This window comes from Pogoniulus pusillus, chromosome 5 (genome assembly GCF_015220805.1).
Source record: "Pogoniulus pusillus isolate bPogPus1 chromosome 5, bPogPus1.pri, whole genome shotgun sequence".
Classification (NCBI taxonomy): domain Eukaryota; kingdom Metazoa; phylum Chordata; class Aves; order Piciformes; family Lybiidae; genus Pogoniulus; species Pogoniulus pusillus.
In genome coordinates, this window is record NC_087268.1 from 20,346,707 (window position 1) to 20,372,392 (window position 25,686).

A 25,686-nucleotide genomic window follows, 5' to 3' on the forward strand; every position below is an offset into this window, starting at 1 on the left:
GATCTAGAAGAGGGCTATGAGGATGATTAGGGAACAGAAGGGCATGTCTGATGGGGAGAGGCTGAGGGACCTGGTGCTTTTTAGTCTGGGAAAAATAAGACTTAGAGGGCATTTGATAAATGTGTCTAAGTATCTGAAGGCTGGCCAGGAGGCAGGGGACAGGCTCTGCTCACTTGCTCCCTAGGATAGGATAAGGAGCAACAGGTGTAAGTTGCATCACAAGAGGTTCCGCCTCAACACAAGGGGGAACTCCTTTACTGTAAGGGTCACAGAGCACTGGCACAGGCTCCCCAGGGAGGTCATGGATTCTCCTTCTCTGGAGACTTTCAAGGCCTGTCTGGATGTGTTCCTCTGTGATCTGTGTTAGATATTATTGGCTGGGGGGATTGGACTTGATGACCTCCTTGGGTCCCTTCCAACCCCTAACATCCTATGATCCTATGAGGTTGAATCTCTGATATGGCACAGCCAATTAAAACCTGAAACATTTTCCAACCATTGCTCCTCTTGTGCTCTTTATAATTCCCACTTCTTTTCATTATTTGAGGCTGCATGTTGCAATGTCTTTCTTTGTAAAGACACGTGTCTGTGTCCTGTCACTGCCAAAACACTACCCACGCTGCAAAGAGCAGAAGGCGACTGCAGTGGCCTTACCAGGAGAGGCTGAGTGCTGGGGCTGTTCAGCTGGGAGAAAAGTAGAACTCAGGGGGGATCTCATTCATACTTATCAACATCTACAGGGTAGTATCAGGAGGATGGAGACAGATTCTTTTCAGTGGTGTCTAGTAACAGGACGCTGGACACAGAATGGAACACAGAAGGTTCTACACGAACGGAAGGTGAAAAAAATCTTCTCTGAGGGTGTCAGAGCACTGGACCAGGCTGCCCAGACAGGTTCTTAAGTCTCCATCGCTGAAGGCATTCCAAACCCGCCTGGACATATGCCTTTGTGATTTACTCCAGCTAATCCCGGTCCATCAGCACCGACTGCAGCAGGCCCGGACCGTCACTGGCCACTCCTGCCGCTGGCCCTCCCTCTCCCTCTCACCATCACGACAGTGACCCCACCTCTTCTCCACTCCCTCTCCGGCTCCTCCTATCCAGCTGCATAATTACATGCTAGGTCCCACCCCTTTGCGTGACAAGCCTATCGAAGGCCCTCTACCCGCCGTTGCCCCGCCTCCCTCGCCCGCCGCCGTTAACGGAAGCGCCTGGAGGCCGCGCCGTGGCGGTGGGCCCTGGGCTTTGCTGTCACTGCCCACATGCACTGTTTCCCTACACACTCTCCGGGCGGCATGTGGGGAGCGACCCCGGGGTGGGCGGCCGATGCGGTGAGTGCGGGCGGGAGGAGGACGGGCGAAACGGCGGAAACGACCGCTCCTTTAGTTTTCTTCATCTTCAGTCTGTTTCCTACTAGGCGCGTCCCGCAGGCCGCTTCCCCTGCCGCCCAGTCCCCGCCGGCGAGCGCGCTGCCAGGTTAGGGAAGAGGGTGGAGGGTGCGTAGGCCACCGTTCCAGTGGGAAAACTTAGGGCCCACATGGGGAGAGACTAGTGCTGTGTTTATATCGGTTGCTCCACCGTGTCCTTGAGCTCTAAGGGGGTCAGCATTGGAGGGGGTCGCTAAAAGGGTCCCCAGCAGCACAAAGCGGGTAAGTGATGATAGAGATGCGAGGGCGTTGTCGTTTAACCTTGTGTCCCTCACTAGTGCTGATGCTGTTCTTCCTTCTGGCCCTGCAATCTAAAATCTCTTGTGCTGTAATGAAGACTCTCAGCCCTACTAGAGTTTTCAGCAGGGAACTGTATAAAGTTGGTGTTCGTGGGTGAAAGAGTCTTTGGCAATAAAGTGCAATTTTCCAAGGGAAGCAGGCAGCACAAGAAAGCGGACAACAGCCCCTTGGAATGCTTCATTATTTTTCACCTTGAGAGAGGTGAGACACTGGAGCAGGTTGCCCAGAGGTGTTCAAAGACAGGTTGGATGGGGCTTTGAGAACCTGAAGGTGACTTTTTCCTATGATGTGGGGGTTTAAAGGAGCCCTTCCAACCCAAACCATTCTGTGATTCCACATACTGTGAAATCAGATTTGTCATTAGGAAGTACCTCAGGAAAATGAGGCAGTCCATTACCAGCAGCAGTAAAGCTGTACAGTCAGCACAACACCCAGTGACCATTCATTCTGTTTGGAAGTCAGAGTAACTGTTTAATTTTAGTGGTTCTAGTAACTCCTGCACCGGTAGAAACAGTGCTGATAATGGGAGTTGAGAGGCCACCTGTTAGCGACAGCATCGCTAATAAAATTTTCACTGATGCACCTTTGGTAGTTGTCTGGCACACAGAAAAACTCACTGAGATTTTTCTGTTCACTGTTCAGATTTCCTGGACAAAATAAATATAAATTGTGCAGGCTTGCTTTTAAATTCATCCGTATGTCGAGCAATTCAGACTTGTGTCATCTTTCAGAGCTTCTCTTGTTTCTATGGCTTTACATGTTCGTGCCTTTGGGTCATTATTTCATACTTCTAACTATTCTGGAATCTGCCTGCTTACACTAAACGTTGTGATTGGGGTAATACATGTGAATATAATGTAACATTACTGAAAGCTCTAGGAATAACTGCCTCCATAGTAAATAGTTTATTCTAGAGGCTGTGTTATGACCACAGGAATACACGTGTTAATAGGACACAAATGAGCACAATTTCTCTGTTTATAACTTGTTCAAATGGTATTACAGGTATTGTTGATGTAGTTTATCACATTCAAGGCCCTGAACTAATGTTGCAATCCTGATGAAGTCTAGAAAGTTTGTGGGAACATGAGGAAAAGAAACATTGACTAAAAGGCCTGAATTGCTTTCCTCTAAGCTTTTAAAAAGCATAGACTACCTCTGCCTTCACTCTGTAGGAGAGAACATAGTCAAGTACTTATTTGAGAGGAAGAATCAAGCAGAAGGTCAATGATATTTCATCAAGAGATGTGGGCACTTGTGCGTTAACACCTAACAATGAAGACTCTGTGACTTTGCATTGCTGTGTGGAATAGATGTTGACAGATGCCCTCTAAAATAGGGAACAGTTTTCTTATCTATTTCAAAATATTTTCCCATGCAGGTGATGTACCTTTACTGTTGTTCCATTCGTTCTTAAGACAGTTATGTATGTAGCCTTGTAGCTGCTGTAGGTCTCTGTTTGTACTAAAGCAGGTTTGCCCTTAGATTCTGCACTTTAGAAATGTCCACTTCTGATTCCCTTGTTTTCTAAGCATCTGGCTTTTCTGGTGCTTTTGATGATTAAAGTAGTCTCTAGAATTAACACAGAGAGGTTTTTTGACAATCATAGAGGGCAGGTTTAAGAAGAATAAGGGGAAATCAGAATGCTAAAAGAGTTGCCTTCCAATTTTAACTCCTGCCCCAGCAGCACTGGTGAGCTGGTGCCTCCAGTACTTGCATCTAGGTTCCAATTTTATTTCTTGGTTGAAGTGCCCAGGCAACATCTGAAACATCCAGATTGCTAGCTAACCCTTGTTTGATTTACTTGTGCTGAAGGGGAGTGTTCAGTTTCTTAGAAACAAAAGTTAAGGAAATTGCTGGAAGGAATGCCAGTCTTGGTTAAGCAATTAGAGTGGATTAATTGCTGACATCTTATGGGACTAAGGCAAGAAAGATTCCTGAAAGATTCCTCTCAACCTAGTTAGAATTTTTGCCTGGGGATGGAGGATGGCAAATTTCAGAAGTTTTCAGGATTTATTGATGAATGAAGAGGAAACCGATAGCTGTCAGATACTGTACTTCTAGATGTATTCTGGCATAGCTCTTGGTAGGCTTGAACTTGTCTAGCTGTTTTTTGAACTTCCGTAAATTTGCAGAATCCACAGCATACAATGGAAAAATAATTCCAAGATTTTATGAAGAATTTTCTCTTTCAGTATTTTGAACTTTACTTATGCAACCTTTGATCTTTGTCTTCTCCTTATGTTGGAAGAAAATGTAATTCGTTATTGTGTGTATTGGCTTTGTCATGATTTTGTAGGCCTCTTCTGTGTCCTTTCCTCTGTTCTTCTGTTCTGCAGAAACCCAGCTATGGTAGTCATTGGTTGTATGGAAGACACCTGGCCTGCCACTTTTTTTTAAAGTATTGTAAATTCTCTTTATTTTGCTTTTTTAAATCGATCCCTCAATGCATTTTTGCAAATACTATCAGAACTTCCTTTACCTATGTGCATGAATGTTTCAGGAAATGCTCCAAAGAACATCAGAAGAATGTTTTCCAAAGACAGAAAGTTCAGTCGAAGAGATGGATACCTCTGATACCCAGTGGGGATGGTTTTATTTGGCTGAGTGTGGTAAATGGCACATGTTTCAGGTAAATGCATATGAAGCTATATTAGCTGTGATGGATACCATACATCAAAGTACATATTCCTGAATTTGTCTAAATGTGCTTTCTCATTTATTTTGAAGACTGATTCAAACAATCATTGCTCTGTCAGCAGTGAAGACATTGAAAGGAGCTTCCGAACAAATCCACGTGGTTCTGTTTCTTTTACTACCACAAAATTTAACTACACACTAGACTTTTCAGGTATGTATCTTGTATAGAGTGAACTGAAATAATAGAAGGTACCTGATACATGACTTAATTTGTCAATTAAGCAAATTACTGTTCTTGTATCCAGTAGACTTGAGATTGGAAATTAGGGGATTGAGTCCATCATCAGTAAGTTTGCAGATAATGCCAAGTTAGGAGCAGGTGTTGATCTATTGGAGGGTAGGAGAGCCCTGCAGAGGGACCTGGACAGGCTGGATGGGTGTACCAGAGGCCAATAGGATGAGACTTAACAAGGCCAAGTGCAGTGTTCTACATTTTGGCCACAACAACCCCAAGCAGCACTACAGGCTGGGGACAGAGTGGCTGGAGAGCAGCCAGGCAGAGAGGGCCCTGGGGGTGCTGGTAGATAGTAGCTGAAGATGAGCCAGCAGTGTGCCCTGGTGGGCAGGAGAGCCAATGGCATCCTGGCCTGGCTCAGAAACAGTGTGGCCATTAGGACAAGGGAGGTTATTCTTCCTTTGCACTGGTGAGGCCACACCTTGAGTGCTGTGTCTGTTTCTGGGCTCCTCAGTTCAAGGGAGATGTTGAGATACTGAAACGTGTCCACAGAATAGTGACAAAGCTGGTGAGAGGCCTGGAACACAGCCCTGTGAGGAGAGGCTGAGGGAGCTGGGGATGTTTAGTCTGGAGAAGAGGAGGCTCAGGGGTGACCTCACTGCTGTCTATAACTACCTGAAAGGGTGGGGTTGGTCTCTTCTTCCAGGCAACCAGCAACAGAACAAGGGGACAAAGTCTCAAGTTGTGCCAGGGGAGGTCTAGGCTGGATGTTAGGAGGAAGTTCTTGCCAGAGAGAGTGATAGGCATTGGAATGGGCTGCCCAAGGAGGTGGTGGAGTCATCGTCCCTGGAGGTGTTCAGGCAAAGCCTGGATGAGTCAGTGCCATGGTCTGGTTGACTGGATAGGGCTGGGTGCTAGGTGGGACTGGATGATATTGGAAGTCTCTTCCAACCTGGTTGATTCTATGTTTCTGTGTCTTCCTTACTGGAAAGTACCTAGAAGTTTAGAAACAGCTGCCCTCTTCTGTTTTTATTAATAAAGTAGGATGCCTTATGTAGTACCAGTTCATCCTGTTACTGCCACTTAACCTCAGCTAAAGGTGGTATGTAGCACACATCTGCAGGACTGCAAAGTTCAAACCTTTTTTCTTTAACATGCAACTACCTGTAAGCTTGAAAAACCTTTTTCATTCAGTTTGAACAAAAAACATTATAAGGAAGTTTTCTACGACATACTGGCATAAAAGTGATTTAATAATTCCTCAGGTAGTCAGGGCCAATTCTTTTGTTAGAATAAGGAGGAAATAGGTTGGACTCAATCTTAAATTACTTTTTCAACTGAAATGATTTTATGATTCTATAGGCAAAAGAGTTTGTTTGGTAGATTGTAAAGATCTTATGGCATGTTTGTAAATGAATTTAATGTATATAGCTAATTATAAGTTAATCTGTTCTTTGTTGAATGCTGTGGTCTAATTACATGTGTAAAGCTTTTCCACCCATAGATTATTTTATGATTAAATTGCAAAACAGCAATAAGCTGTATGTTTAAATAGTAGTATTTCATATAGTGGGAGCAAAGCAGTGTGATAAAAGGAAGTTTACTTGTTTTGAAATGTCTGTTAAAAAAAAAATTGTTTTGCTTCCAGAAAAATAGTACTAAATAAAAATGCTAAAGAATGGGTTTTATGTTACTGTTCATTATATCTTGAATTAAGGATGGTAGTACTGTGCTTCATCTTACCAGCTATAGTAAAGCCAGTAAAAGTTTTGCCAGTGATTTAGTGGGACTGAATGTTGTTGATTGGGTAGGGCTGGGTAATAGGTTGGACTGGATGATCTCTTCCAACCTGGTGGATTCTGTGACTGTATGAATGTTAGATGGGTATTTTAATAGTAATTTTTTGGTTGGTGTAATATTTGCACCTTTTGCCAGGTCATATAACTGGCAATGATTGTGAGGCCAATATTTAGAAACATTAATGAAAAATGCTGAAGTGTTAATTGTTGAGATAAGAGTTCCTGTCACACAGCTTTCGGTGTAGTGCTATTATTTTTTGAATGACAATTAAGTGTTTCATATGCTATAGAGAAATTCCAGAAACTTTCATTCTAACTCTTGTTTTATGCTCAGTGATGAAACAGACTAACCTAACTACCCTTAAGCAACGTCCAATAAAGCGAGCTCCCTTTTCTATCAGTGCTTTCAGGTAAGGAAATAAAAGCAAGATTCCTCATTTTTATTTTATTCTTAATTCTTCCAAGTAAAATGAAACCAAAAGATGGGTTCTATTTATTGCTTTTTGTATCAAACAATGTAAGAGGTGAACCAAGATGGGAGAGCTAGTCAAGTAAAGAAGGAAGACGTTTCAGAAAAGAAGGGTGACTCATTTACAGATTGGGTTTTATCTTTATCTTTGTTTTTTTGTGTTTTTTTTTTCAGAATGTGATGGTTTGGGTGTTCCCTGCCCCCCCCCCCCCACTTTGACATCACTCACACTAGACTCAGCTGGCTCTGGAAATTTGAATGAAGCTTATATTTACAGCTAGTAGAATGTACAAGCAGATATTTAGAGTATATACAGTTATATACAGAAATATACAAGGTAAAAGGTAATACAGAAACACAACAGCCCTCCCAGAATCCTGAGTCCCCAGGAGGGGCTCCCAACTGCCCTTCCACCTTCTCCCACCCCTCTCAACCTTACTTCAGCCCCAAGGAAGAATGGAGGTTCAGCCAGGGGATTAGTCTGATCATTAGAACATTCTATCTAGCTTCAAACTAGCACACAGAAAAAGAAGGAACTCAGTGAGCGAGATGAGACATACTGCATACTGATAGCCTTTGGCAAAGTTCTTAAAGCTGTGCCTGACTTTAGCTGTTGGAGTCCCTTGCTCCAATCAGAGTTGCTATGGAGAGGAAGTGGCAAAAAAGTGAAGCGTTGTTTCATTGTTATAATGACTTCATCAATTATTTAGAAGTAGTATTGCAGCAGCAAAAAAGCATTGAGTTATATCCCTTGCTTGTATGTTCCTATTATTTAAATAATTTGAAATTGCAATAAAGTGGATGCTAATAACCAGATTGCTATGGTGGTCTAATTGCTTTTTATTAAATTTCTTGCCATTCGAATCATTAGATGTAAAGCTGGGCTGATGTAAATCTAAAACTCATTAAGCAATAGACTGATCTGTGTAGTGATACTGACACAGTAAAATTGACTGTATGCAATATGTGTGTTTTCTTGTCCAAATAATTTCTTAGAAATAAATTTGGTTCCCATTTGCAATCTGGTTTTACTTTCAGAAAGAGGTCTGGTATTTGTAATAAGATATGTGGTAGCAGTCCTTTTCTGCTGACATTTTAGAAAGCCTGTTCTTTTGAACTCTCACACCATTTTTTTTCCAATGGCTATTTGCTGAAGAGTGGATGCAATAATGTGATCATTCACTTCTGGATTTTTATTTCTGTAGTAACTGCATTTAGTAATCTCTTTCTGTGTGATGACATCATTGTTTACTTTCACATGATTGCATTTAGTCCTGCTATTAAGCCTTAAAAATGCTGTGAGTGTGGTGCATATACTGAAAACTTTTTTTAAGGGTTTACTTGTATTTTTTATTTTAAAAAATCTGAATTCAACTATGATTTTTTTCAAGTGTGTATTTCTAACACGATGCTTTTAAACGCTTCAAATAAGGGCTCAGTTTGCAGAAGCTTAAACTAATTGCAATTCCTGATAGGTAGGAATGTTCAGGCTGTGTATATAGACTTTCACATGTCTAAACTAGTGTTGCTTTTCTGATGATGTGGACTTATCTTCCTATGTTTTTTGGGGGTAGATGGTGTAGTAAAGCCATTCATTACCCTGGTTTAGTTATGAGTTAAGCTAGAATTTGAATACAAAATAAGACTTCTTGCCTTTGACCTTACCTGCTGACAACAGCCTTTAAATTAAAATCCTGAATGGCTTTATGTAAGTTTTTTTACGTACTGTATTGTTTGGAGCAGTTTGAAAGGAATAAAAATGGTTTATGTCTTTGACATGATGTGGTTTTATGGGTTCTTTTTGAAGTTTCATCTGTGAAAATGAGGCTATTCCTATGCCTTCACACTGGGAGAATGTAAATACGGAGGAGCCCTATCAGGTAAGAATTGGCATGAAAGTTGATCAAAAATGTGATAATGAAAGAATGCATCAAATTGAATTAATATTAACATACTGATATTTATTTTCCCTGCCAGCTTATTCCATTGCAAAAGAAAACAAATGAATATGATGAAGTTTCTAGTCTCTTTGGCAAAACAATGGATAGCCACCGAATTAAAAGAATTAAGAGAATACAAAATCTAGACCTCTGGGAGTTTTTTTGCAGGTGAGATTATTTCTAAAACCTGCAGGTTGTTCACAGAGCAGATCTCAGAATCTTACAGCAGAAATATCTTTAATTGCTTTTTATTATGAATTAAAATAGACCTTTTTTTCTTTTTGAATTTCCTTACCTGTCATTTCTCTGTATTCAGAATTCTGCTGTCAATACTGTAGCATCTACAAGTATAGAGATGTAATACTTGTAGAAAGGGATTAGATGTAGCATAGATAAGACTGAAGCATCGTGATGGTTTGGGTGTTACCTGCCCCTCCACACTTTGTAAAATCACCCAGACTAGACCCAGCAGCTCTGGATATTGAATGAAGCTTTATATTTACAGCTTAGTGCAATATACAAGCAGGTATTTACAATATATACAGAAATACACAAGGTAAAAGGTAATACAGAAACATGACAGCCCTCCCAGAAACCTGAGTCCTCAGGAGGGGCTCCCAACCACCGTTCTGCCTTCCTCCCACCCTTCTATCTTACCCCAGATCTTGCCTTATGTTTAAGGTAGTTTGAGGGTCGGCCAGGGTGGGTAGGAAGCAGATGGATTAATCACACAGAGGGCAGGTTAGGTTAGAGAGTTCAGCCCAAAGCCCAGACAGTGAGCGAGTGTGTTAACTATGTTTATGTTCTTGTTCTTATACATCTCAGCAAGCCTATGAGTAAAGTAGAGATCACCATTGTTTCCTTTTCACAGCCTGTAATCTTAACTCTTCTCACCAAAACATTCTAGCTAGGCTCAAAATAGCACAAGCATTAAAGATGTTCAGGATGTCCCATGTGGTGTATTTCCATGTTATTTACAGTGAAGTAAGGAGAAGCTTTTTGTAAAATAATTCTTTGCCAGGCTTGTATTGCTTTAACTATTTGTAAGTGAACAATGCAAATTCATATTTGTGGATTGTTTTCATTTCTCAACTTGATGAAACCTATGACAGAAATAATTGCCAAAATAGCACACATTCTTGTAATTTCTTTAAGTTTAATGTACTACAAAAGCTTTTGTAAAGTTCTTTTCCCTCTATGTATTCTGTTGGCCAGGGAGGAGTGGGATGCACAGAGTTCTGGTCTCACTTATTTTGTAGTATCAGTCTTAAGCAGTTTTATTTGGCAGATTATTTGTGTACCCTCTGAGAAAGCATACATATCAGAATCACTTTTAAAGATGTTACTACACTATTAAACCCAGGTGAACAGTGTTGAATGGTGAGAAAACAGCTCAGATATGTATATTTAAATTTTGCATAAGTTGCATGATTTTTTAAAAGATATGTAATTTATTCTTACTTTAAAGTACCTTAATGAATATGCATAAGGACATGAATTTAAGTTACAGAATCACAGAATTGACCAGGTTGGAAAAGACCTTCAAGATCATCAAGTCAAACCTATTACTTAACACCATCTAATCAATTAACCCTTGGCACTAAGCATCACATGCAGTCTTTTTAAAACACTTTCAGGGGCAGCAACTCCACCACCTCCCCAGGCAGCCCATTCCAATGCCATTCACTCCTTCTGTGAAGATTTTTTTTTCATAACATCCAGCCTAAACCTCCCCTGGTGCAGCTTGAGACTCTGTCCTCTTGTTCCATCACTGGTTGCTGGGAGAAGAGGCCAACCCCCACCTGGCTACAACGTCCTTTCAAGTAATTGTAGAGAGCAATAAGGTCTCCCTTGAGCCTCCTCTTCTGCAGGCCAAACAGCCAAGCTCCCTTAGCTGCCCCTCACAGGGCTGTGCTCCAGCCCCCTCACCAGCCTTGTTGCCCTTCTCTGAACACGTTCAAGCACCTCAACATCTTTCTTAATGTGAGGGGCCCAGTGCTGAGTACAGGGGAAGAATGACTTCCCTAGTCCTGTTGGCCAGACTATTCCTGATACAGGCCAGTATGCTATTGGCTTTAGCCACCTGGGCACACTGCTGGCTCATGTTTAGTTGGCTGTCAACTAGTACCCCCAGGTCCCTTTCTGCGTGGCTGCTCTCTGGCCCTCATCCAGATCATCAATAAAGATACTAAACAAGCACTAAAAGGTGAAGGAAAAAAAAAAGCTGAGCAATAAACCTGACTAAACATATCTCTTAAGCCAAGTGCTGCAAGATTTTAACTTCTGTGAAATGTATGTGTTTATAAACAAGGTATTCATTGCAATATGTTTCTCTAATCTTGAATTATGTCTGAAAATTGTCCAAAGCATCCAGAAGTGTGTGATTTTTATATATGTACCTTCAAAACTAGAATCGTCTAGACACTTCTAAAAGTAGAGTGGCTTAGATCTGTCCTTTCTGCCATATTGTGAAGAGTAATTTATTTTGATCATGCAGATGTTTGTTGTGGTGTATTGTGTGTTCTTTGTAGGAAAAAAGCTCAACTAAAGAAGAAGAGAGGTGTCCCAACTATTAATGAACAGATGTTATTTCATGGCACCAGTAATGAATTTGTAGAAGCAATATGCATACACAACTTTGACTGGAGAATAAATGGGATGCATGCTGCTGTATATGGAAAAGGTAAGCATTTTTGTAACTTAGTTTTGCAGTCTTAACACTTCAGCATTGTGGAGTGTTCCCTATAACATACCCAAGAGCTGTTTAATCTAGCTCTGCTTTTATATTGCCTGTCTGGTAGGACCAGGGAGTGTAGGGGAGGGGTGCCTAACAAAGCAGTATTGATCTCAGGACAATCTCCCTACTGAAACATTCTCACTAAAATTATTTGGTCACGTTGATATAATCTAATAATTTAGAACAGAAACCCACTGGATGCCTAATAAACATAAAAGAATAAACATCTTTCATCATTCAGATGCTATGGTCAGTCTATCATAGATGTGTCTAGATCCATGCTCTAGCAGTTAATCAGTCATAAGAATGTCATCAGTTGTTGGTTTTTTTCTATTTGAAAGGCACCTATTTTGCAAGAGATGCATCCTATTCCAGTCGTTTCTGCAAAGAGGACATGAAACATGGAGATACTTTCCAAATTCATGGTGTGAATCTGCAGCCTCATCTGCACAGATCAGATAAAGTCATGTTTCTTGCTCGTGTATTAACTGGTGACTATATCAATGGTGATTCAAAATATATGAGGCCTCCTTCAAAGGATGGAAGTTTTGTGAACTTGTATGACAGCTGTGTGGATAATACCTGGAACCCAAAGATCTTCGTTATCTTTGATGCAAACCAAATCTACCCTGAGTATTTAATAGAATTTTGTTAACTTTGAAAGCAATTGAACTGAGTCATGTTTGTCTTTTTGATACTTTTGTTCATTTTGTAAAGACAATAATGCAGACACATGAGGCGCGAGAGGTGTTTCTGAAGGAGGGAAGCTGTTAAATGTTGAAGAGGTTGTCAAACAGGTTTTTAAATCCGGAAACTTTACCAATACGTTTTGCAAATGCAGAGACTAGTACAGTTGTGAAATGGCTTGGTCTTATCTGGCCTTAAATGTGCTGGGCATGGGTAAGTTTTCCAAGGCAAGACTTATGTTCTCTTTTTATTAATGCATTGCAAGTATTTGTGTGGTAGAAAGATGCCTGTAATATAGTATGCATATGAGGAAATTAATCTTTTATAAAGATTGTCTGTAGAACATAACAAAAACAATGGGGGAAAAAAGCAGGGGACGTGGCTACATTCATGTGTGTGTCCATGTTTTGTAGTACATGTTTCCCGTGGTTTAACCTCACCACACAGCTGCTCACTTTTTGTGTTACTAACTATAGTGAAAAGGAGTGTAACTAAAAATAAAATCTGAGAAGTGAGGGGCAGTGCAATTGCTCATCACCTGTGGCCAATGTTGAAGCAGCAACTCCTCCCACCTCTCCTGGCCAGCTCCTTTAGTTTCTATATGAAGTATGATGTTTTATGGTGTGGAATATCCTTTTGGCTGGTTTAGGTCTTGGCCGTGCTCTCCCCCAGATGCTTGTGCTCTTGCACAGCAGCAAAGCATGGGAAGTTGGAAGGTCCATGATTCTTCACGGACAACTGAAAATGTCAGTATATGATTAGCATTTGCCTCCTCCTGAATTGAAAACAAAGCCCTATTATAGCTACTAAGAAGAAAGTTAGCTCTGTAACCCAGATGATGCCAGGACAGTGTGGCCTTCTATTTGGAAATCTCTTAGATTATAAATCTACCAAAAAAATCTGCCAGCTGTATGTAGAAAACAGCAGCTTTGGTGAACTTCAGAGTTCCCTTAGCAATGTTTAACTTGTAGGTATGTTTTACTGTACACTTCAGTTACACATTTGCAAGATGACAGAGCCCTTGCACTAGGATTTGAGTTTTCGTTTTGATGGAAGTTACGCACCTAAGTTCTTGTTGTTAGTTGTTGGATATGTGACTGTTAAACTTGGGTTTGGAGTATCAGCAGTACCATACACGTTTCTGAGTTCTTATTATGGCATTTTTGCTCTCCTATTACTCTGTGTGTGTGTGTGCACACTTACATTCATGCAGCTGTGCTGCTGTGATTCTTGTCTGGATAGGGTTTATGAAGCACTTGGCATTCTTGTGTACCTGCTCTTACTGAAGACAGTATGCAGATAATAGTGCAGTTCAACTAAGAAGAACAATTTCAAAAGATGCCATCTTCTTGGTGTTAAACAGTTTAGTAGAAAGCTTTCAGTGACATTTGTGTATACCAGGCTTTCATAACTCTGTTACCGTTTTAAAGTTAAGTATTTTTCACATGTAGAAAGAGCAAAAGAGGCAGTGTTTGGGTAAAGGGCAAACTGGAGTACCTAAGTACCTGAAGAGCCTGAAAAAGAGGCTGTTGCAGTGAAATGCACTGAAATGTTAAATGATTTGCTACATAGTTGCATCTCTGGTGGTTTGCTTTGTTAAAGGAGCACTAAGGGACAGTAATACAAAATCTAGGTGGAAGCTTTCCAAGCTACTGCTTTGGCTATGAGCAATAACAAATCCTTATAGAAATAGTATATAATTCTGGCAGGTACAGAATGATCTATGTTGGTCTGTCGTGGATTTGTTACTGGACTTTGGGATCAAAGGCTGTGTTTAAAATCTGTTGTATTGAAAAGGCACTGCAGCTGGCATGACCATGCCAAAATCACATTAAACCTGTGAAACTGGAAACAGAATATGACTATGTCTATGGCATCATAACTGAGGATGCAAACTTCTGTTCCCTCTCTTTAGTGCTACTGTCTTTGCCTGTCAGCAGGGTCTTGCACAAGTTGAGTGTATTTATAATTTCATGATAGTTCTTCCTTTTTCTTCTGTTCCTAAACTGTTAAGGATTAAGTGAGACAGGAAGTATGATCTTGATCCTGGTTGGGATCTCTAGGCTACACTCCTGTAGGCTTGATTTGTCTTTGATTCACTAGCTGTGCAAAATGTACATTGTTCCTCCTTGAATTGTATAAAATTTAGTAGCAGGGAATTTGTGTATTACTGAATCCTTTTTATTCTTATGCAGTCTTCTGTCAGACTAACAAATATACATGCTCTTGTTTCTTTGATTTGGCCTTTTATTTTTTCTAAAGTCTGGATGGACATTTTTAGTTAAGAAAAATGATATTTCTTTGTCAGTGTTTCATGGGCACAACATTATATAATCTGTAATGGTCTTAGTGGCATTTCCAAGTGTTTGTGTGATGTTGTCTTGTTTAACACTCAACTGAAATGGAATTGCAGAATCTTAATCTTACCAGGCCACTGTGCAGTTGTATTTTCATCTTTTATTTTAATACCCTCTTCTGCTTTTTAGTGCCTATTTTTGTCTTAAGGAATCTTGACGCTGAAGTATCTCTGTGAAGTAGCCATCCTTTTAATGTCAAGGAAGAGAGGCTATTATTGCAAGCAAGGGCCAAATCTCTACACGTAGCAAATACAGTAAATAGTTGTACTTAATAAAAGGAACAGTGAGAGATGAAGGGAGGAAAATAATTTCTTGAACTACAGAGCGTTAAATTTAAAAAGGATTTGGTCTGATACCAGGGAAGGAAACCTGATAATTTCTGTTGCTGTTTCATGTAGTAAAACTGTGTGTTCCATTTCCTTTTTATACCTCTTCAAGTGAGCATGTTCTTCTCTTAGGAGTCTTGATCTGAGGTAAAGCTTTCTTGTTCAGTTACCATTGTGGCAGAACATTTCAATAAGAGATGATCTTATTCTGTATCATAGTGGCCTCCTTTGCTGCCTTTGCTTTTTGGAATGGGCATGTATTCATTTATTGCTGAACAGGTCTAATTTAATCCAAAGAAATTTGGGAATGTGCCTGTGTTCATTCCAATTCATTAACAGGGACAGTTTGTTCAGTAACAAAAAGATTGTTTTGCTTTTTAACAGATGTCCCAGTGCCCTCCCATCCAAGCACTATAATGTACCAGCTGCAATTAGTGATGTAAATTCCAGGAGTACATAGAATCATAGAATCAGTCAGGGTTGGAAGGAACCACAAGGATCATCTAGTTCCAGCCCCCCTGCCATGGCCAGGGACACCCTACCCTAGATCGGGCTGGCCAGAGCCCCATCCAGCCTGGCCTTAAACACCTCCAGGCATGGGGCCTCAACCACCTCCCTGGGCAACCTGTTCCAGGCTCTCACCACTGTCATGCTGAACAACTCAAGGCCAGCCTGAACCTACCCATCTCCAGCTTTCCTCTATTCCCCCTAGTTCTGTCACTCCCTGATATCCTAAAAAGTCCCTCAGTTTTTTTGTAGCCCTCCTTCAGATCCTGGAAGGCCACAAGAAGGTCACCTGGAAGCCTCCTCTTCTCCAGACTGAACAGACACAATTCTTTCACTCTGGCCTCACAGCAGAGCTGCTCCAGCCCTCTGATCATCCTTGTGGCCCTTCTCTGGACACGCTCCAGCATGTCCACATCGCTCTTGTAATGGGAGCTCCAGAACTGGGTACAGTACTCCAGGTGGGGTCTCAGCAGAGCAGAGTAGAGGGTGGAAATCACTTTGCTGGTCCTGCTGGCCACACTTCTCCTAATGCAGCCCAGGATCTGGTTGGCTTTCTGGGCTGCAAGTGCACACTGCTGGCTCATGTTGAGCCTCTCATCCACCAGCACCCCCAAGTCCCTCTGCTCAGGGCTGCTCTCTAGCCAGTCCCTGCTCAGCCTGTATTTGTGCTTGGGACTGCCCCGACCCAGATGTAGGACCCTGCGCTTGGTTTTGTTGAACCTCATGAGCTTGGCTTGTGCCCACCTCTCCAGCCTGTCCAGGTCCCTCTGGCTGGCATCCCTGCCCTCCAGCCTGTCTGCTGCACCACACAGCTTGGTGTTGTCAGCAAACTTGCTCAGGGAGCACTCAGTGCCATTGTCCATGTCCATTGGATGGCACTTCAGCTGCTGGTTTGTGGACAACTGTTACCAGCACACAAGCATGAAGGCTAAAGCGTTTGTGGAGTCTACATACCTGCAGATTACCTTCAGGATGAAGACTCATCGCTAAATGTTATGCTTCTTAATGACCTATACAGGTTGTACATTTGATGAGCATGTCAGTCCTAAAGTTTCTTTGACCTGTATGTCCTTTAGTTAACTTTAATGTATGTGGTGAGGTTTGTTTCTTGCAGTTGTTTATATGCTTGTCAGGTCTGTGTCTCTGTATTTTGTTTTGGATTTCCCCTTTTCCCCCTTTAGTTTCCCAGTTGGCAGGTCTCCACTCAGATAACCCCACTGGAATAAACTTTTTCACCATCTCACATGCCTTTATCAATTGATGTGATTGATCTAGTTTGGTTATTACCACTTCCTCCCTTACCATGTCAATCAGATTTGTGTTCCTATACGCTCTTACTCACAGCTTCCTCCTTCCCTTCCTTAGGAAGTAGTTCTTGACCCTTAAAAGAGCAACATTCTCCCTTCATGTACTCTTATAGATAGTTGTGCCACATGTCCTCCAGTTCTGGTCCCACTTTTGTGGCATTTAGTTCAAGAGGTCACATTCCACTCCTATGATAATGAATCACAGAATCAGAGAGTAATTAAGGTTCCAAAAAACCTTTAAGACCACCAACTGGTGTTCTTAAGCGCCAACATACACATGTCATCTAAGTATCTCCAGGGATGGTAACTCCACTGCTTCTCAGATTGGCCTGTTCCAGTGAAGAATTTTTTTCTGATATCCAATCTAAACCTCCCCTGGTGCATCTTGAGGCCAGTTCCTCTTGTTCTATTGCTTGTTACTTGGGGAAAGAGACCAACACTCATCTTGCTGCAAACTCCTTCCAGGTAAGTGAATGTATGTAGCAGGACTGTTTACACTGGGTTTTCATCCTGATTCCTGGAGAAGCAGTGGCCAAGGTGAACACAAATACTGGAAGCTCACAAGTTCTATTGAGTAGAACTTTTTCATTTTAAAGGACTTAATTAGAATGTGTGAGAATAGGAGGTTATTTGGTGTGTAGTAGAATAAGCAAGAAAGAAAATACAGTGTATTGGAGAGAGGATATACAGTATGGCAAAACGAGAAAGAAAATAAACTACCTATTCAGACGTTAATCATGTCCATGTAGTGGCATAAAAGGAGTGTCTCTTCCTTGTGCACTTTGAGCTGTTAAGAGTTTCATACTGCTATGCTCTTAGCTATTGACTTTGTTAATGAGAAATGTAATTTCTATATTTTGTTTGCCTATTGTATGTATGTGTTCTGCAGTTAGGGATGAAAGGGTAAATGTATCAGCATTTGGAGAAGCTGCTTGGTCAGGATGTTAATAGTATGCCTACCAGGAAGTCAGATAGTGGAAATGTCCTGCTTTGATCTGCTAGCCAATGAATGCCAATAAAATTAAATCATATTTACACAAAAGGAAACAACTTCAAATATTTCTTCTCTTTGCTCACATTCTCTACTGGTAGATTTTCTTTCCTTTGACTAATATGTAAACCAGTAACAGATGGTGAATATCTAACTTGGGTCCTGATTTCACGAACCAGGCAGTGTAAGGCCTTAGCCTGCTCATCTCCCTCTTTCCGTTCCCATGCTCTGCTTGCATTTGTATTGCCATAAAGTGAACCAGGCAAAAGATCCTGTTCTTTATTAAAAATGGATTTTGAGTAGGAAGGATGATTTGTCTTAGTTACAATGTCATTCAGTTTTCTTTCCTGGCCTGTATAGAGAGCCAGTGACATCCTGGCCTGGATCAGAAATGGTGTGGCCAGCAGGATAAGCGAGGTTATTCTGCCCCTGTATTCAGCACTGGTCAGGCCACACCTTGAGTACTGTGTCCAGTTCTGGGCTCCTCAATTCAAGAGAAATGTTGACATACTGGAACATGTCCAGAGAAGGGCGACAAAGCTGGTGAGAGGCCTGGAACACAGCTCTGTGAGGAGAGGCTGAGGGAGCTGGGGGTGTGCAGTCTGAAGAAGAGGAGGCTCAGGGGTGACCTCATTGCTGTCTACAACTACGTGAAGAGAGGCTGTAGCCAGGTGGGGTTGGTCTCTTCTGCCAGGCAACCAGCAACAGAACAAAGGGACACAGCCTCAAGTTGTACCAGGGGAGGTCTAGGTTGGATGTTAGGAGGAAGTTGTTGGCAGAGAGAGTGATTGGCATTGGAATGGGCTGCCCAAGGAGGTGGAGAGTCATCATGCCTGGAGGCGTTCAAGCAAAGCCTGGATGAGTCACTTAGTGCCATGGTCTGGTTTATTGGACAGGACTGGGTGCTAGGTTGGCCTGGATAAGCTTGGAGGTCTCTTCCAACCTGGTTAATTCTGTGATTCTAAATGGATGTTGTGTAGCTGTCTGCTGTTCACAAGGCACAGAGAAAAATAGGAAATGTGAAGACAAAATATAACAGGGATTACAGATACATGTCTTTGGAAGTAGCTCCCATTTACAGTGCATTGTGCCTAGAGCAGCCTTAGCTGTAATGAGATTGCCCACCAGTCTTTGTGAGAACAATGAGCTCCACTTTTCCTCATCAGCTCTTCTACCCCTTGGAGGATGAAATTATTAATGCATTTCAGAAATCTTCTGGACTGCTCATACCTTGTTGTTTTGTTCCTTCAACGTGTTTCAAGGTGGTTGAAGTCTCCCATGAAGACTAGGGCTTGTGAACACAAAGTTTGTGTAATCACAGCTGGCTTCCTGTCAGATTAACAAGCCTCCTGGAGTATCTCCATACCAGCACTATTGCATACACTTTGCCTTTGTGTCCTTTCCACAACAATTATCAGTTTTACTGTAGTCTGAATAACGAATGAACCATTCTGGTTTTATGTTAATGAATCAAAGGAAACTGTGTTACTGCTCTAAATCTGCTCTATGAAGCAATTGATTTCTGGACAAGAACTGTCTTCTGTTGTGTGCTTTCACTGGTTATTACAACAGATTCTCCATTTTTCTTGGACTTGAGCTGCAGTAATGGTAAACATAACTGATTTCCAGATCCACAGTATGACCTTCCTCTGTCTTTTTGTAAAAAGCAGATTTCCATCAAGCATGCTCATAATGTGGTGAGTTTCTAAAAGTTTTCCTTTAATGCACAAAATCCTTCACTGAACTGTATTCAACATTCTACTTACAAGAACTGCATTAGTGAAGAAAAATATATACAATTCTCTTTAGAATGATAATTTCTTTAAATGGACAAATACTCATTTGAAGAGATGTGATTGACAGAGCATTTAGCATTTGGAGAATAGTTAAGGCAATATAAAATTAATGCTGGATTTGATGCACAATATGTTTCAAATTTCTCTACCTACCTATCCCTCTCTGCCTATCTTTCTCTGCTTATCTCTCTCTATCTATCTATCTCTACTTACCTTTCTCTCTCTACCTTTATCTCTCTCTACCTCTCTCTGCCTATCTTTCTCTGTCTATCTCTGCCTATCTTTCTCTCTCTACCCATCTCTCTCTACCTTTTTTTCTCTATCCGTCTTTCTTTACCTGTCATCCTCCCTCTACCTATCTCTCTCCTATCTTTCTCTACCTCTCTACCTATCTTTCTCTCTCTACCCATCTCTCTCTACCTTTATCTCTACCCATCTCTCTCTACCTGTCTTTCTCTACCTATCTTTCTCTCTCTACCTATCTCTATAATTTCTTTAAATGAAAGAAACCCCGATCTGAGGAGATGTGATTAACAGAGCCTTTAGCTGTCAGTGCACTTCAGCTGTTTCTGGGCTGGAATCCATGTAATGCTTCATGACAGATTACCAAGATGAGGACAAAAAATGATCCCCTCAGCATAACATTTTGTAGAATAATTAAGGCAATATAAAATTAATGCTGGGTTTGACAGACAATACATTTCATAGAGTAAATCAAGATTTTTAATAGCAGTGTGGTTTAAAGACTAGTTTATGATTTAGCACATTGTGGAATATTGCATAGAATTAGAACTGTATCATGGCACAGCCTAAGAGAGAAATTAATCTATTATACAACTGACTCCACACCTTTGCAGTGAAACTTTCCAAAATTCCATTGTTCTTTTAAAATAAACATTAAATAAACATTAATTGCTTTTCAATCTGAGGAGTATGAAGAGTGTGGCTGTAAAATGTGATAGGAAAAAAAAAATCAGGATGCCCTGATTTGAACATTCCCCTGCAAATATGGTGGGGTTTAATATTTCAGAAATGGGTTTGCTGGTAGGCAGGAGCATGCACAAAGGCTGCACTTCCAACATTAAGGGGGAAGAAATAGGTCACTGTGGATTAGATAGCTAATTTGGTTTCCTCTACAGGCAGAAGAGGTAGGAAGTGCTGAGCTGCAACTGGGAAGAATGGACACTGTCTTCTGAGGGACAGGGCAAATATGCAATGTAGATCTTAAGTCTTGCTTTCTAAGCTCTTAATTTACACTATTACCCCTATTAATTCCTGCTTTATTCCTGAGCTTATGTTGCCTTACTGGAAAAAGTGCCAGTTTGTGCAACAGTCCTAATGAAGCATGTATGTGCTTTAAGAAAAAATATTTCTAGTGCAGGTCATATGGAAGTAAAAACTTTCTTTGTTAGAATTTTTATTTAGTACAGATGATGAAATTCAACGAGGGATTTGAAGTGCAGCAAAAAGGATTTCTAGATGTATAGCAGTAATAAGACAGCAACAACAACAAAGCAAACAAACTCAACCCAAAATGTAAAGAATTAGGGAGGCATAGGCCTGCTGCTGAATCATGCACTGGGAAAAGACTGAGCTGCTTAATGGTCATATGTACCATCAGAATTCTGAGGGCTCTCAGGCTAAGTGGCAACGTCCAGCACAGTGAAGACCACACCTTGAGTACTGTGTCCAGTTCTGGGCCCCTCAATTCAAGAAAGATGTTGAGGTGCTGGAACATGTCCAGAAAAGGGCAACAAAGCTGGTGAGGGGCCTGGAGCACAAATCCTATGAGGAGAGGTTGAGGGAGCTGGGCCTGTTTAGCCTGGAGAAGAGGAGGCTCAGGGGTGATCTTATTACTGTCTACAACTACCTGAAGGGGCATTGTAGCCAGGTGGGGGGTGGCCTCTTCTCCCAGGCAACCAGCAATAGAACAAGGGGACACAGTCTCAAGTTGTGCCAGGGTAGGTATAGGAAGAAGTTCTTCACAGAGAGAGTGATTTCCCATTGGAATGGGCTGCCCAGGGAGGTGGTGGAGGCACCGTCCCTGGGGGTCTTCAAGAAAAGCCTGGATGAGGCACTTAGTGCCATGGTCTAGTTGATTGGTTAGGGCTGGGTGCTAGGTTGGACTGGCTGATCTTGGAGATCTCTTCCAACATGGTTGGTTCTATGATTCTATGATTCTATAACTCAGTAGAGGGTTCTGTGGCATCAGCTTTGCAGAAAGGATGGGCAAACTAAGTGAACTTAAGGCATGGGCAGGTGGCAGTTGCTGTCAGGGAGGGGCTGGATGCTTACATCTGGTTATGAGATGGCTGAGACTCTCTGGGTAAGAATGAAGGGGAAAAAAAGTAAAGCAGATGTTGTTATGGCAGTCTGCTATCACCTACCCAACCAGGAGCAATGCACCAAGGAACTATGGGATATCTCTACATCAACCACCCTTGTCCTTATGGGCGATTTTAATTTCCCAGACATCAACTGGGAACATCACACAGCAGACACAAACAGGTCAAGGAAATTGCTGAAGCACATCTTGGTGCAGGTCCTAAGGGAGCTGATGAGGACAGGTGCCCTATGGAGAGGTTTTCTGTAATGGTTTAGCACAAGGGCTAACCTGCCTGCTCCACCAACACAAAAGTGAGGTCAAAATAACACATAAAACTCAGACCTCAAATAAACACTGGCCACTAAATAAACTGTATCTTTTCAGCCCATATAGAATCATAGAATGCCAGGGGCTGGGAGCTCATCTGCAGGATCACCTAGAGCAGCTCACACTGGAACACATACAGACAGTTATTGAATATCTCCAGAGAGGGAGACTTCACAACACTCCTGGGCAGCCTGTTCCAGTGCTCTGTCACCCTCACAGGAAAAAAAATTCTTCTTCCTGTTCACACAGAACCTGCTATGCCTCAACTTCCACCCATTGCCCCTTGTCCTGTCACTGAGCATCACAGAGAAGAGGCTGGCTCCATCCTCCTGGCACTCACCCCTTACACATTTATAAACATGATTGAGGTCACCCTTTAGTCATCTCTCCAAGCTCCAAGCCCCAGCTCCCTCAGTCTCTCCTCATGAGGAAGATGTTCAACTTCCTTAATCATTTTTGTGGCTCTCTGCTGGACTTCCTGTTGCAGGAATTAATTGCTGTGAGATGATTATTTTCCAAAATTCATATTGTTTATTAATTTTGCTATTCAGAACTCTGCCACCCCCCTCTTACACGGTCATGGAAACATTCCATAGATAATATCTAGATCTAGTAATAACCAGCAAAATATATAAACACTAATTGAACTGGAAGAGAAGATACCGGCAGACAAATGCTGCTTGCAGTCAATATGCCACTTGCCCAGTAGATGGGCTCAAGGAGCTCTTTCTGCTCTATGGCAGAAGGCAATGGAGAATTACAAAGAGGCATTTAAGCATTTACTCACAAATTATTATTACCCTTACGGGCGCTAGCCACAGTCCAGACAGTGCCCAAATGCTTTCAGAGGATTCTGTCTAGTTGGACATTGAGGCTTGAATCTTCCCAGCTTCTGGGGAAAGGATGCAGACAATCTCTGACCTTGTCTCCTGGCTTCTTCTGGATGATCTGTGTATATGTCCAGGACTGCTAAGGAGGACTTTCAGGTGTAGAGGTAGATGTCATGCAGTCTTAGCACAAAGGCTGATTGCATGCAGGCATCTAGAGTCTGCTCCTGGTAATTTCATGGCAGTGGAGGTTACCAGGCAAGGAATAAGGCAGTAAGCAATTGCAGCAGGCAACAACAGAGCACGGCTAAACACAGCAGAGAAGTACAGTAAAGAGCAGGGAAGCAAAGCAGGTTGTTTCTCTGCTTATCTCCTTTTATTGATGTGGGCAGAGATTAATTGCCCTTTGGACACAGAATAGCCAATCAGGATGGCAGTTAGCCAAACCATACCATATTAGGCAAAGCCATAGGCTCACTTTTCCCTAATTTGGGAAAAGCACAGGCCTTGCTCTAGGCAGGCACAAGATAAGTGTGTGTACTCTGTTTACCACAGGACCCTGTGCAGGCCAGACTCAGTGGCTACTGGTTCTTTTGTGTCTGTTTCCTGTGCTTGCCTCTCTGGTAGAGCAGAAAAGCATGCCTAGGCAAGGCAGGACATGTATAAGCCTATTTTGGGTCTATCAGGCCTACCACAGCATCCACTCAGTAAAGAACTTCCTCCCAACACCCAACCTAAACCTCCCCTGACACAACTTGAGGCCATTTCCTCTTGTCCTATCATTAGTAATTGAGAAAAAGAGACCAGCTCCAGCCCCACTACAACCTCCAGACTAAACAAGCCCAGTTCCCTCAGCCATTCCTCATGGGTCATGTTTGCCAGACCTCTCCCCAGCCTCATTGCCCTTCTCTGCACCTGCTCCAGCACTTCAGTGTTCCTCTTATACTGTGGTGACCAAAACTGGACACAGAACTCGAGATGTGGTCTCACAAGTGCTGAGTACAGGGGCATGAGCACCTCCCTCCTCCTGCTGGTCACACCACTTCTGACACAGGCCAGGATGCTTTTGGCCTTCTTGGCCACCTGAGCACACTGCTGGCTCATGTTCAGTCAGCTGGCCACCAACACCCCAGGCCCTTTTCTACCAGGCAGCTCTCCAGCCACTCCTCCCTCAGCCTGTAATGCCGCTGTGGGTTGTTGTGGCCAAAGTGCATGACACAGCACTTGGCCTTGTTAAACTTCATGCGATTGGCCTCAGCACATGGCTCCAGCCTGTCCAAATCCCTCTGCGGGGACTTCCCACCCTCCAGCAGGTTCCACCAGTCATCAGTTACCTTTCATTCTGTAGCTGTCATATGAAGCATTGGATGCAAGCTGTTAAGGTGAACAGAGTCAAAAAGGATACCAGTTGAATACTTACAGTGACTTTAAATTGTTGTTGTTTTTTTTTTTATTTACTCATCTTTCTTGTGTTTTCTTATTCAAATTAACTGATTGTCTATTGTTCTCATGAAACTGTTTTATTTTGCTTTGAGATTACTTTTCAGAGGTCTTATCCTACACTCAGACTTCCCCCTCTCCATTATACCATTTGCGATGTCTTGAGTGTAGTACATCAAGGGTAGGCACTTCCAAAAATCTTTTCATTCCTAGTTTTATTGCCTAATGAAGGAGGTAGTTGCTAAGAGGTTGTGGAAAGTATCATTAAAATGGTCTGATTTGCTGTTTTCCTTACCTCTCGTGCACAGGTTTCAGATCAGTAGCATCCCAAGACATTCCCTTACTGAGATTGCGACAATGGACAGAATACAAGAAGTACCAGGGAAGGTCACGGAGCAGTCATCTCAAATGCCATCATACCTCATATAAACAATAACCAGGGGATAAGGCCAAGTCAGCATGGCTTTATGAGGGGCAGGTCCTGCCTGACCAACCTGATCTTCTATGACAAGATAACCTGGCAACTGGAGGAGGGAAAGGCTGTCAATGTTGTATTCCTAGACTTTGGAAAAGCCTTTGATACTGTTCCTCACAAGATTCTTGTAGACAGATTGGCTACTCATGGCTTGCATGAGCACACTGTCTGCTGGATAAAGCCCTGGATGGACAGGGATCTGTGTTGGGACCACTTATTTTTAACATCTTTATTGATGACCTTGATTCAGGCATAGAGAGGTCATCAGTAAGTTTGTAGATGACACCAAGTTAAGTGGCAGTGATGATTTGAATGAGGGTAGAGAGGCTCTTCAGAGAGACTTGGATAGGCTAGATCAATGGGCCAGCATTAGTGGGATGAGTTTCAACAAGGCCAAATGCCAAGTCCTGCACTTGGGTCACAACACCTCCAAGCAATGCTAGAGGCTTGGGGCAGAGTGGCTGAAGAGCTGTTTGCAGAAAGGGATCTGGGGGTTGTAACAGACAAGAGCTGAATGTGAGCCAGCAGTGTGCCCAGGCAGCCATGAAGGCAAACAGCATCCTGGCTTGTATTAAAAATGCTGTGGCTGGCAGCAGTAGGGAGGTGATTGTCTCCTTGCACTTGGCCTTACTGAGGCCACACCTCGGGTGTTGAGTTCAGTTTTGGGCACTGCAATACAAAAGAGATGTAGAGGTGCTGGAGTGGGTCCAGAGAAGGGCAATGAAGCCGGTGAAGGGCCTGGAGAATAAATCTTGTGAGGAGCAACTGAGTGA

At 42.3% G+C, this 25,686-nt stretch overlaps 1 protein-coding gene across 2 annotated transcripts; it reads left to right on the top strand.

Moving 5' to 3' along the window:
• Nucleotides 1-1,188: 1,188 nt before the first annotated feature.
• Nucleotides 1,189-12,749, top strand: PARP11 (poly(ADP-ribose) polymerase family member 11). 2 transcript variants are annotated; one of them, XM_064143433.1, is made up of 9 exons: nucleotides 1,189-1,331; nucleotides 4,067-4,128; nucleotides 4,231-4,359; nucleotides 4,458-4,578; nucleotides 6,736-6,811; nucleotides 8,678-8,750; nucleotides 8,848-8,978; nucleotides 11,342-11,493; nucleotides 11,889-12,749. In XM_064143433.1, exons 3-9 carry the CDS (start codon nucleotides 4,234-4,236, stop codon nucleotides 12,200-12,202), a joined length of 993 nt encoding a protein of 330 aa, XP_063999503.1. In that variant the 5' UTR covers nucleotides 1,189-1,331; nucleotides 4,067-4,128; nucleotides 4,231-4,233; the 3' UTR covers nucleotides 12,203-12,749. The 2 variants fall into 2 exon arrangements, with proteins under 2 accessions (XP_063999503.1, XP_063999502.1); XM_064143432.1 differs by lacking the exon at nucleotides 4,067-4,128.
• The last annotated feature ends 12,937 nt before the right edge of the window (nucleotides 12,750-25,686 follow it).

What these genes read in the sequence shown, in the direction of transcription:
- PARP11 (XM_064143432.1), top strand. Translation starts at nt 1,263, where the DNA reads ATGCACTGTTTCCCTACACACTCTCCGGGCGGCATGTGGGGAGCGACC. An exon ending in CGGGGTGGGCGGCCGATGCG is followed by an intron (nt 1,332 to 4,230) that starts GTGAGTGCGGGC and finishes TGAATGTTTCAG; the next exon opens with GAAATGCTCCAAAGAACATC. An exon ending in TTTTCTATCAGTGCTTTCAG is followed by an intron (nt 6,812 to 8,677) that starts GTAAGGAAATAA and finishes TTCTTTTTGAAG; the next exon opens with TTTCATCTGTGAAAATGAGG.